The sequence below is a fragment of the Manis javanica genome, chromosome 11 (genome assembly GCF_040802235.1).
Source record: "Manis javanica isolate MJ-LG chromosome 11, MJ_LKY, whole genome shotgun sequence".
Lineage (NCBI taxonomy): Eukaryota > Metazoa > Chordata > Mammalia > Pholidota > Manidae > Manis > Manis javanica.
Genome location: NC_133166.1, coordinates 62,591,106 through 62,604,951, shown reverse-complemented (window position 1 = coordinate 62,604,951; position 13,846 = coordinate 62,591,106). Strand labels below are relative to the sequence as shown.

The 13,846-nt window shown below is 37.4% G+C and overlaps 1 protein-coding gene across 2 annotated transcripts in view; it reads right to left on the bottom strand.

Annotated features, from left to right (window-relative positions):
* Positions 1 to 9,157, bottom strand: part of API5 (apoptosis inhibitor 5) — a 40,260-nt gene extending 31,103 nt beyond the window's left edge. For both annotated transcript variants that reach the window (XM_017669576.3, XM_017669577.3), the window contains exons 1-3: positions 8,937 to 9,157; positions 1,556 to 1,717; positions 366 to 459 (exon numbers count right to left, since the gene is read on the bottom strand). In XM_017669576.3, the coding sequence (XP_017525065.1) occupies positions 366 to 459; positions 1,556 to 1,717; positions 8,937 to 9,005 (325 nt within the window). In that variant the 5' untranslated portion in view covers positions 9,006 to 9,157. The remainder of the gene's footprint in view (positions 1 to 365; positions 460 to 1,555; positions 1,718 to 8,936) is intronic.
* Positions 9,158 to 13,846: the final 4,689 nt, after the last annotated feature.

Below are 13,846 nucleotides of genomic sequence, written 5' to 3'. Positions count from 1 at the left end.
CATTTCTCTGAAGTACCAAGAAAATACATCTTCCTTATAAGGTAGAAAACCTGATCTGACATACCTGGGAAGCTTTTATGTTAGGATGGTACAATTAAGAAACTATAAGAAACTGGGGTGAAAAATCATGATGCATCAAAATTCCCAGAAGAATCCAGGTATTATGCCTTCATAAACAGAATTAAAAACAAAACAACACTAGGAATTACATAGTCACAAGTCATTAAGCTTCAAACTACTAAAGGAAAAAAAGATTTTTTATTTCTACAAGGAGCCCCCCCCACCCCCAAAGAAAAAGCTATAAACAGTCACTATTTCAGAGAGAAGTTACATTTAGATAAAAGGGTAATAATGAAATTTCTTACCTGTCTGCAAGAGTTGGGTTAGTATATCTGCCACTCGGGGAAGATTTTCACCAGTGGCAAACTGAGGCAACTCTTTAATTGCTTGCCGTCGAATCTGAGTATTTCAAACAAAAATCATATTAACCAGATATTATCAACAATAAAAAGAACAACCCCAACCTTTAAAGAAAACAGAAACCATGGAGAAACTATAATTTGGGGCGTATTAGTCACAAAAATATAAAACATGAAATTTCTAGTAGTTTTGGAAATTATTTGCTCTCATCCAATTTTCTAACTTCATAGAATAACTGAAACAAAATGTGGTGGAAATGGATGTTAAATATGATTATCTGGATGGAGTAGACAGATTTAAGGTTATAATCAATGGTTTACATACTGATTATATGCAACTGTTAGGTTTTTACTACCTTTGGGCATATAATACACTATCCTAAGAATGGTTACAGGGGTGATGTCCTATCTAGTAACTATATTTACTTTAGAATTTTCAGTATTGACTACTTAATAAAACATTTGTGAATTATTCTGTGTACTTAATTCCAAACATGTGATCTTGGCTTATTTAGTTTAAAATAAAAATGCAGAGGAGTTACACCTAACAAATTCTGCATGAAATGTTGGTGATCCAGTAATTCCATTTGAAAAGCCAGGAGCTAATAGTTGAAAATTCTTAGGAATCTATATCACCAGCCAGAAATGCTAACAGTTCATTCTGTTGCAGGGAAAAACTATTTCTTCTTATTCTGGTAATCACATACAATCATTACACGGACGAATTATTTTTCTGCTATGGAAAATGGGAATGTTGAAACTCTGTTTTATGATGTAATACTATTAATATTTTAAATATCTGAGCAAGCAAAAAATTGATTGAGAAGTTTTATTTCATATGCACAACATATAAAAACCTATGAAAAAAATGTGAGCTCTCATCCACTTTCAACAGTGGACAAACAATAAGCAAAATATTTTGTGATTCTATTTTTCATTTGAAAGGTGGTGAAAGAGTGAATGCATTTTCTCAAATGTAGATTTAAGCCTCAGTATGGCATCATGCCAGATCCTACTGTAGTATTTTATTGTGCACTGATATGACTGGTACTTCAATTACATTACTATACCAGAAAAATGTCTGAAAATGGAAAATGAAATATCAGAAAGGTTGCTGAAAAGCGTCATAAACTTACTGATACATCTTCATCTTCACAGAGGTCCAACTGTGCATTGATAGCAGAATCAGCTAATTCTGGAAAATGCTTAAAGAATTTTGGAATAAACTGAGCTGCTAATCTTTTTTCCTTAGTACCACCTTTTACACCATCCAATATCACTTGATAGGCATCTTTATGCTGAAGGAAATAAAGCAGAAAATAAACACAATTTTGAAGGACAAGAAGCTGAACAAATCTGTTTTGAGTCCGCCTTTGTTAAAATTTTACATAGGCTAAAAATAGGGCTTATTTTTGGAGTTTTATTGCTTAAATTGGACACCTATGTTCTTACCATCTGCTCCTGTACCCGCTTTCACCCCCATGTTATTTCTAAGTTGGTGCGGAGAGAAGGATGACTAGTTTTAAGTGGAAAAACAAGTAAGTTTGTTGATGTACAACACTTCTTCATGCTAGTGATTACTGATCCTAGCCTTGTGACTATACCATACCTTAAAAAAATTATAATGAATATTATAGAATTCTCAAAGAATTGTGTTAAATTTACTTGAATACATTTAACAATTTCTAATTAGCACCTTGAAGAAGGAGGAGGGAATACATTCCTGAAATTAATACCAGGAAGGTCAGGAGGCTTTATTTTGCTTAGTATTCTAGGATAGGAAAAGAGTAATTCATTCTATATAGCTAGTCAGTTTTGAATTAAGACAGACTCTAATGTCACATGTTCAAGTTTTTATAGAATCATACATTCAAAACTCACTTGTTTCCTTTTTTGGAAAAAGTGCAGAAGTGCTCTCCCTCATACTGTGAAGAGTCAACGAGTTCCCAATACCCTCTTACACACCTGTCTCCAAACCAGACCTTTTATTAAATGACAGTGATCAAGCGGCAAACAACAGTAACACATATCAAGACTTTATAGATAAATCTTCTGTTTGAACATACGGATAAAACTTTTAATTACTGGAAAATCTTAAACATTATGACAATGACACCATAGCATTTACTGTGTCTAAGGCAATGCTCATTCCTCAAGAGGGGAATGACTAATAAACATCCAATGGATTATAGAATTATCAAAAATTTAGTTTAATAATAATTCTTTTCATGGACAATACAATGTGAAGTGAAAGAAATAAAGCAATATGTCAAGTTACTTAGGTACAGCAGGATCTCAGTTAAGGACATTCTTTTTTTTTAAGTAATCAGATATAAAGTGTTCTATGTATTAAAAAGCTATGGCCACAATTAGATCTTTTAAGGTACAAATTTTAATATAATCCATGTAATTACCAGATTACTTTAAAAGTTCCTATACTACCAAACTGTCTAAAAAACATGAATTCTAAAAAAGTATAAATTCCATTAACTTATTAATGACAACTCCTTTTAACATCTTAAGCACAACACAAAAGACTAAATAACAAAATGTCTGTGAATACATTAGCTTCCTTATGAAATGCAGACATAAAATCAGTCATTAGGAGTTACTACTTCAAATATACATTTTTTAGTACAATAGTTTGAAAAATCATGTATGACATCTCTACCACTTTAAATTCCTGTGGTTTACTTCATAGCTTCTAACAGACTTCATTAAATCAAAGTTTTGAACAGTTCTGACATCCTTATTTTTGCAGGGTATCACAATCCAATTTTCGTTTAACTTAAACTTAAGCTTTATTTATAAAAACCTTTAAAAGAAACTCCTTACACCATTTAAAATTAACTGAAGAATCCCTACTTGAAACGAACCACTCAGACCCCTTCAACGAGAAAAAAAATCTGGATCAGAAAAAAAAGGAATCAGCAACATTTCCTGTAATCCTACCAGGGACTGAGTAATGCTTATGTACATGCCTCACAGTAGTCCTGTGAGTTAGGTGGTACTACTATCCTATTTTTCAGATGAGAAAACCAAGGCTCAGAGAAGTGCAGTAATTTGTCCAGAGCTACACAGATAGTTAAGTAGCAGATCCAGGACCTGAACATAGCTCTGATGGGCTCTAAAGTCAGTATCTGTGCCTAATATGATACTTCTTAAAGTTCTGAGATCTTAACACAGGAAGAGAGAACAAAAAGCTTGCCAGGATAGTCAAAGGTGAAATTTGATTCCTAAAATTTGAGGCTCTATACAGACACAGAAAATGGGGTGTAGCATTCCAGACACAGCAAACCCTTTGGAAAGTTAAGATATTTTTACATATTCAAACTAGAAATCAAAGTTTCTACCACTGGTAGGTATTAGTTTTATCAAATAATTTCATAGATGTTACTAGTGACTTCAACTAATTACACTTTATATATTGCAAAAATAGAATTATATTCTTCCTTGACAGCTCTTTGAATGATTTGTTTTCACTGTAGCAGAGGGATAAAACTTTTTACAGAATCTTCCTAAGGTAGTTATTACTTCAAAGTGTTTCAAAGTAGGAAAAGATATACGTGATATTTTCAGTGATCACAGTGAGCTCTCCAAGTAGGATCACAGTGCCAAGTAGGATTGTAACCACTATAAAATACTCCAAATACTACAGAACACTGCTTATTTTTCCTCTCCCAACACAAGTATACCTTTCAGCTAAACACATTTGTGATCCTAATAAAAAGTTTGAATTCTAAATACTTATGTATTTCTAAAACTGTGTATTTGTGTGTACTTTTAATATCTGACTTGAAAAAGCATGCTCTAAAGAAATCCATTTTTATTTTCAAACAAAAAGTCAGCTACAATTTGATCCACATTCAGCAGATACATACTACAAGAAAAAAATCTGTGATAGTGATTGACAAAACACAACCAATATATACAGATGGTCAGTGACATGCCAGGTAAAGTAAAGCCATGCTTGGGACCAGGACACAGCCTCTAAGAAATAAAGCATTATTTTAGAAAAGAAAGGATGAAGTAGAGTTGATTATATAATCTTACATTGGTTTCAAATATACAAGACAGTGGTTCAGCAGTTACCCATATTATTAAATCCTCAGCCACTCTAGTGCAGTTACTACCTGTCAATACAGGAAGATGTTACAGAATCATTGGTTACATTTTCCATGCTGTACTACATCCCTATGACCAACTTACATTATGATTGAGAATTTTTGTGCCCCTTTATACCCCTTGCCTCTTCACCCACCAATCCCAAACTCCTCCCTGATGGCAACGACCAGTCACTTCTCAGTGTCTGTGAGTCTACTACTATTTTGTTCATTTTGTTTTGTTTTTAATTTCACAAATAAGTGAAATCTTATGGTATTTGTCTTTCTCCACCTGGTGTATTTCATTTTACATAATACCCTCTAGGTCCATCCATGTTGTTGTAAATGACAGGATTTCTTTCTTTTTTATAAGGCTGAATAATATTCCATTGTGTATATGTACCACATCTTCTTTATCCATTCATCTATTGATGGACACTTTGGTTGCTTCCAGAAAGCATGTAGTTTCAATAAACATATTTCTCAAGTACGACATAAAAAGAAAATGGAAAAGCTAAGAAATACTACTACTTTCTTCCTCAGACTCAATTAACAAATCTAGTTTGGATTTAATACTAAAATAAGTTAACAGTTCTACAAATTTTTGAGGAATTATTTGGTTGGTCTGTGACTTTAACTTCACCATACCAAAAAAAACCCCAACAAACTACTAAAAGAACACTATTTCTTGAAATACAAGTCAGTAAAGCTTATGCTCTTCTACCCTTAAGAGCTGGTGTACTCCCATGTAAGAGAACACAGAAGAAATTAGAGTTTAGGCAATATATTGATCTTAGATCAGCCTAACTGCCACTGTTCTGTAACAGGTGTTTGTTTTTTTAAACTTTAGAATTTTGCCTACATAATATAAAATTACCTACATTTTAAAATTAAGTAAATTCATAAAAATTTGAAACAACCCACAAATAAAGACAACAGACTGTTGGTTACCATAGGGAAGGGGGTTGGAGGATGGGTGAAGTAGGTGAAGGGGATAAAGAAGTACAAACTGCAAATTGTAAAATAAGTTAGACATAGGAATGGTAATACAACATAGACAATTTAACCAGTAACACTGTAGTACCTTACTTTGATAATGTGGTAACTACACCTGTTGTGGCAAGCATCTAGTAATATATACAATTATCGAGTCACTGTTGTACATCTGAAACCAGCTTAATATTGCCTATCAACTTAATTGCAATAAAAAAAGAAAAAAATTTGAAACAAAATTTTAAATACTTGTGGGTCACAGCTTGCTCTATTACAGCCAGTTGGGAGCCCAGGGCAGAGAAGACAAATAAAGGAACACACAGCAGAGGAGAGACCTGAAGCAGGAATAGCAGAGGAAGAGTCAGGGAAATGGTAGCTGAATAAGTAGGTGGAACACTGGAGCTGCAAGAGGAAAAAAGACAGAAGGACTGGAAGGTTTTGAGCTATTAAATAATGCTTCACTTAGAATTTATCCCCTGCAGTTTGCTTATTAGAAAACAGATGCTCCCCGTCCCTCCACACACTTCTGTTCCTTCTTTGAATGTATTTTTTCAACTTTGAAGAAGTGTCTACTGAAGGGTAAGGATCAGTGCAAGTAGAGAAACAAACAAGATTTAACCCTTAACCTCAAGACTTTATAGTTTAGTAAGGAAATAAGAAAAGTCCTCATGTGAAATAAAACACAAACCTAAGTACCACAAATGCATACACAGTGCCAAGGAAGTTCAAAAAGAGAAAGATTTGTCCTGCTTGAGGAAAATAAGCTGGTAAAATCTTGGAGGGCTTGTGTTTATCCTGTATTTAGAGAGCATTACTTTAAAAGGAGTATTGACAATAGTGGAGAGGGCACTCCCCTAAGGGGTAAGCAATGTGAGCAACTGTGATACTTGCCTGACAAACGGTGAAAATTAGAACAAAAGTTAGAAGGAATCCCAGACTAAGAAACTCAAATATGACCTCAGAAATGGCCAGAGGGTACCTGCCAGTAGTCTTAAGTCTTGACTGTAAATCTCTTAACACGAAAAACAGCCTTTGCTACACGAATAATTTAAACACGTTTTTCTCGCCTTAAAAGAATGTGAATGGTGTCTTTTCCATTAAGCTGGCCCTTGCTTTTGTTAGTTAAAATTTGCGAGCAGTATCCTGAAACTCACTGTCTTTTTTGGTGAGCAGTTTTAGGATTTTTCCTAAAAGGGAAGAATACACAATAGAGCAGAATTAGTAGGCATTATAGTTTAGTCCAGCCTCAGTTCTAGAATTCCTGTTTGAGGCTGAGCAAATCACTGTACTTCTTTCTGCAAAGGAAGTACATCATGCACTTCATTATGCAAAATATTAAAACTTTTGTTTTAAATAGATGCTTGGCAGCTGTCATTATAGTGTCATGAAGGTAATGATCTCCCATCATCTGCAGGAATTGTGCTGAAGTTTTAGCACCCAGCACAGTGTCTGGTATGTGGGTGCGACTCAAAACCTGTACTGAATAAATGAAATTGTGGGTCCTCATTAAAGCCTGCATGAAAGGGCCCCTCATCTGTTTTTCACAAACATGTCTCCGAACCACTCTTCCTAAATTAAGAACAGATTTTTGTGCCTTTCCTTGAGAAAGACATTTTTGACCTCTTGGGGGAGAACTCTTAATCTAACCTGGTATTTATAATTAAGATAACATAAGAGAGAAATGCAAGCAATTCTCAATTATTGATGGTATATAAACATATATACACATGTAGGGATATATATTTATGTACATACATAGGTAGGCGCATACATTTATATATATATATATATATGACTTCTATTTGCCCTAACATATTCTAAGTAGTTGGCTATCAACCTTTTTTTCTATTCCAGCAAAAAAGTGAGATATGCTAACAGCACTATGTATATAGCTTCAAAGTTTCCCTGTAAGATTTCTGATACACCTTTTTGGAAGAGCATCATCTACAAACTGAGAATCACTGTTCTTAGCTTCTACCCCATCCTCTCTGTCGATGTGCAAAGAAGCAAATTTTAGGTAGAACAATTTGCTACAATCTTCCCCAACTCAGTCACAATGAATGAGATTATCTTCACTACTAGTTCTTTTTAGGAAAAACAACAATATCAACCCATGACTGACCAGTTTTCCTACCTTGTCTTAATGGGTAGAAAATTGCTCCCTCACAACCGACCTAACACAAAGATTGTCAGTATATATTTCCCACTGATGTTAAAATTCCTAACGGAAATAGAAATATGTAAGGAAAATCATCTGATTGAAACTGGTATATTCAGAATTCTAGAGTGACCTAAACTAAGGTCCAAACATTTAAGAAATTTTTTGGTTTAGCTCAGACAGGTTCTACTTGAATTACTCATGCCCAGAATAGGGGCCAGGAAGGGTATTGCCACAGCTTTGCTTATGCTGTTAGACTCTTAGGATCTTCCACTTTCTTCTCCACGAGTCAGAAGGATCACATGAAGTTCTAAGTACTGAAAAGATATAGCATGGGATTTCTAAAAATGATCACGATTACCTCCGGGAGAGCCTGGTTCTTTCCCGAAGAAAGGACACAGCCACATTTATCAACTCCTCAAGTTCACTGTACTCCAGTACTTAAAAACTCATAAAGCAGCAACGGCATGTATGGATTATTCCACACTGCTGAAGCTGCCTGGCTGGGGCAAACACTGCAGAAAACCCTTGCCAGACAACTCTATTAAGGCTGCACTCTTCCCCGCCTCCATCCCCAGAGCCACTGCACCGGCCCATAGTAGTATTTTCTTCACAACACGTTTCAGTGAAAACAAAAAAACCCACCTATCTTTCTTACTTTCTTTATCACTCGTCTCCCTCTCTAAAATGTACATTCTGGGAGAGCATGGGTCTTTCTATCTTCTTGTACCTCTAGCGCCTGGCAGAGCGCCAGGTGCGTACGGCGCTCGAAAGTGTAGCGAATAAGTGAAATCGTGAGCCCTCACTTAAATCTGGACCAAAGAGCCCTTCTGTTCTTCACAAACTTGTCTTCTAAGCACTTTCCTAAATAAATAGCAGATTTTCGCCTCGAGAAAAACATTCTTTGTCCTCTTGAAAAAACTTCCAATTTAATCTTCTAAGGGACTTAGCTCCACCGAAAAGGAGAAATACTTAGGAGAAATCTGGAGGGAAAGGCTTGGGAGGAGAATTAACGGGGAGCTCAAGAGGCTGAGTTAAGAAACGCCCCGGGGAGGAAAGGCGGACCGAGAGGGGCAGAGAAGCCTGGACCTGGACACCACGCTTTCCCTGGAGCCTGCACCCCCACAGAGCGGCCCACGCCGACGAAAAGGCCGGGGCGGCTGGGAGTCCGCGGGAGGGCGAAGCGGCAGCCCCCGCCCGGCCCGGAGACCGCTTTCGGGAGGCCGCGGGGCGTCGGGCCCTGCAGGCCGCTCGGGGACTTGCCTGGCCCACTTGCTCCGTGGCGTCGGCCAGGATGCCATAGTTGCGGTAAAGCTCCTCCACGGTCGGCATGGTGAACTACAAGCCCAGGGCCCGCTCCTGCTGTCGTCGTCGCCGTCGTTGCCGGCGCCACGACCGTCCCTGAAGTTCTCCGAGCCCGCGACCCGCACTACTATGCTTCCAGCTGCCGCCAGTCACCGCGCACAGGATGGCTCCGCCCCCAACGTCTGCGACAAGGCGCGCTCATCGGGAGAGGCCTTTATTGACCGCCAATGGGCCGTCTGGAGTTATCGCCCTCTAACGTTTGGAGGTGCAAAATGCAGCAACGACGATTAAATTAGCTCACGCTTTTTTGAATAATTGTGTGTGCTCAGAAGCTCTTGATGGGGGTGGAGGAAAATACAAAGATGATTGCCTTTCTGTCCTTAGAAGATCTCTCAATGGCCAGAAAAGAAAGTGATCTTAAAGGGAGAAAAAAGAAAAGTGATATTACAGGGAGAAAAATAGAATGAGGGGTGGGAGTGGAAGCTGTATGAGAAGTCATAAATTCCTACTTCCTCCTGACTGCAGGAATGTAACACACATCTGCAGCAAGAGCGGGCAGAGGGTTCAGAGTTTTATGTTGTTTCGTTTTTAGCAAAAAACATTCAATGTCATTAAACGAACAAATATATTGTATGTAAAGTATGGACAAACCTAAACAAGTCCATGGGTGAAGTTTGGCCTGCTGGAAAACTGTTTCTTTGCTTGCTGCCAGAGTAGAGTTAGGGCCACTTGATGATGTCTAACATCCAAGATGGTAATAAGTAAATGAAGCCATATATACTTACTAGTAAGAAGTTCTAAAATATAAGCTTGTGTGAAAAAATGGAAGTCATAAAACAGATAGTAGCATTTACATAAAAAAACACAAAAAAGCATGCAAAACAGTTATGTGCCAGTTTTAACAGGATGCTAAAATTGAAATTTCAGAACTGAAACATTAAGTTTTAATAGATGGTAAATTTCAAAGCCAGATCCATTTGTGCAGAATATAAGCAAGCAATGATCACAGAATGGTTCCCTGACTCTTGTATTTCTTAATAAGATTAAGGATATTCAAAACGGTTAGAGAGCAGAAGGGAGAGGAATTGGTGAGGTTTTTAAAAAATTTTTTGGAAGAGAGATTAGCTTATGGGTAGTTTTGGGCAATTTGCTACCTCCTTCCCTCAATCTTGGGACCAATCTGTGGAACCTGAAATGTGGTCCCCACAGTTGAAAGAAATGTGGTCCCTGCAGTTACCTGACACATGCCTGAGAAAGCTTGAGCTACCTGTGGCAGCAGAGTGGACGTGTCAATGTTGGGATCTACTTCATTCCCAGATGATGCTGGAGTGATTCTTTTGTACCACAGATGGACCACATAAAAGAAAGAGACCATTCTGAGACCTGCTCTAGAGATCTTCTGAATGAGAGTGAGAAAACCCCCATGAACAAGTCAATGGCAGCAGAAACTAGGTGATGACCAAGAGCAGCACATTAGTCACAGTTGGAGGTGGACTCTGAAGGTCCTGCAGAGTGGCCCACGTGAAAGACCAGAGAAGGCCTGTAGTAGTGCACAGTTCAGACCTTTCCCATTACTAATTTTTCTCCTGCTCAAACTCCCCCTCTCAAAGATTATGTCCCAGAGGGCTCAGAAACTACCAATACAAAAATCTCTTGAACATAAGCATAAGCAATTTTTTTTGGGACATGTCTCCCCAGGCAAGGGAAACAAAAGCTAAAATCAACAAGTGGGACTACACCAAACCAAAAAGCTTCTATACAGCAGAGGACAACATCAACAAAACAGAAGGCAACCTGTAGGATGGGGGAATATATTCATAAGTGATTTATCTAATAAGGGGTTAACATCTAAAACACATAAAGAACTCATACAACTCAATACCTAAAACACCAAATAACCCAATTAAAAAATGGACAGAGGACCTGAACAGACATTTTTCCAAAGAAGAAATACAGATGGCCAACAGGCACATGAAAAGATGCCCCACTTCACTAATCATCAGGGAAATGAAAATCAAAACAACGATGAGGTATCACCTCACCCCTGTGAGAATGGCCACTATCCAAAAGACAAGACATAAGTGTTGGCGAGGATGTGGAGAAAAGAGAGCCCTCCTACACTTTTAATGGGAATCTAAATTGGCCCAGTCATTATGGAAAGCAGTAAGGAGGTTCCTCAAAAAACTACAAATAGAAATACCGTATGATCCAGTAATTCCACTACTAGGAATTTACTCAAAGAAACAAAATCCCTGATTTGCAAAGATATAGTCACCCCTACATTTATTGTCACATTATTTACAATAGCCAAGATATGGAAGCAAGCAAAATGCCCATCACTAGATACATGGATAAAGAAGGTGTGGTACACTTACACAATAGAATATTAGTCAGCCATAAAATAATTCCTGTCATTTGCAACAACATGGATGGACTTAGAGGGTATTATGCTAAGTGAAATTAGCCAAGCAGAGAAGGAGAAATACCACATGATTTCATTTATTTGGCAATTTAAACACAAAACAAAACAAAATAAACAAAACAGCTGCTGACTCATACATGCTGAGAAGTGACTGGTGGTTACTTTTGGGGAGGGGTTGGGGTGGTGGGTGAAATTGGTAAAGAGGATAAAGAGGCACAAAAATCTCAATTATAATGTAAATTAGCCATGGGGTTGAAAGTACAGATAGAGAATATAGTCAATAGTTCTGTAATTACCATCTTTCTATGTTGACAGATGGTAATTACACTAGGGGTGAGAATATATTAATGTACATAACTGCAGAATCAGTATGTTGTATACTTGAAACCAATGTATTATTGTTTATCAACTATGCTTCAATAAAAAATCTTAAAAAAAAGAAACTGCTTGCCAATCTGAGTGGGGATAAGAAGCAGAAGGGCTACATGGAAGCACACCCCAGTGCAAGCAGAAAAGATGTGACTGTAAATCAAGTTTGGAGTTTGGAGTCACATGTTGGAATAGACATTTTAATTTCCAAACTGAGAACTGTCTTTTAACTAAGAGTGAGCAGAAAAGTCTTGGTTTGCCAGAATTTCTCTCTAGGGCTGGAATGAATTACCCCACCTGAAGAGACAGTGAAAGACAATCCTAAATATTTTGATCACATCCTTCAAGTTAGGTACGTAGTGTAAAATTAAGTCCCAGAAAAGAAAATTGGATTGGCTCAACTTAGATCACATGCCTGCTTTGGTCCAATCAGGTAAGCCCAAGAAAGCAAGGTCATAGGAAGCAAACATGCCTTCCACAGGCCCATGTGTACAGATGGAGGAGTTTGGCATAATTCCTAGAGAAGGGAGAGGTGAGCAGGGTGTTGATCCTCTTTTGGGGAAGTTGCTATAGCATTCTCCGGATTATATATAACAGCCACTTGAACTCCGTTCTATCAAGCTGAGTGCTTGAGTAGAGGTTGTTTTGGCTCATGACCAGCAAGCATTTATTGTACACCTCCTATGAGCCAGTAACTGTTTTACAATGCAACCAAGCTAAGCAGGCATGAAACTTACATTCTGGTAGAGAGAAACAATAAACAAAATACACAAGTATAATATACTTGGTTTACAAAAGGAAAGCAATAACATCAATGTATAGTACAACCAGCCAATAGAAAGTTTTCATATACTGACAATGTGGTACATAACAAATGCCACCATCTGGAATTAGCCTTGCAGGGTCTAGAAGAGATCTGGGCAGTCATCTGGCTTAACACTTTCCCTGGAAATGTACAGTGAACAACTCTCCCCTTTTACTGTTCCTCTGCAACGTTCACTTCTTTTGCACCTCTATTGCGGCTGTTTTTGAACACCACCACTAGATAATAAAGCTTGGAACTACCTATTAATGTGGAATAAATGTTAAATGAAAGAAGGAATGAACTAAGGAATAAAAAAATGAAATCAAACTTTTCTGACCAGTTAATATGGCAAAAGCTCCTACAGATTTCTTGGCAGTAGGAATGTTCTACTTTGTTTTAGTTTTCATTATTTTATTCTATTTTTAGGAAAGCCATTTCCTCTTTCTCCTTAACTCCCTTCTCCCCACCTACCTAACAATCAGTGGCTTTTGCCCTAGTAAATTGTGACATTTCAAGTGCTGTGACTATCTTTGAATCTATTTATTTTGTAATTTTGAAATTGGGTTTAATTATTTATGAAATAAACTTATGTTAAAAGGTTTAAAGGATCCTCCTTTCCCCTCCTGTCATTACTTTATATGCCTTGTATTTTGGATCAGTCTAGAGCCTGCATTCAGAGAGCTTTTATTTTAATCCAATTTCTGTTTTCCAAAGAAACCTTTTTAATTCTAGCAGAAGATGATCATGACTCTTTAGAAAAATCAGAGAAATATTAAGTTCTAGCTGGGTCTTAATTGAACTAAAGATGATAATAGTAGCAAAATCACTGAGTGGTTACAGAGTACTTAGTAGCACATGTGTTATAGTAACAGCTAAGCCTTACAGAGTGGCTGCTATCTGCCAGGATTTGTCCTAAATGTTTTTTTCAGGCTTTAACTAACAACAACTACATGTAAGATGGGTACCAGCAATGTCCCCATTTAAGAGATGGAGAAACCAAGGCACAGAAAGGTTAAGTACCTGCCCAGAGGCACACAGCTGGTGAGTAGAAGTTGAAGAGTTCATATCCAGGCAGTCTGGCTCTGATGGTTGCACTCACTCCCAACCACTGCCTCTTGGTTAAATTTTATTAAATCTTATTTCATGTATTAAGTCAGGTCTGGGATCTTGAAGTTCTTTATCAAGACACATCCAATCTCCAAATTCAATTTAGGCCTTCCCAGGGAAGACTTACATACTTATTGTTGAAACCTACTTTATAGGCAGTTGTGA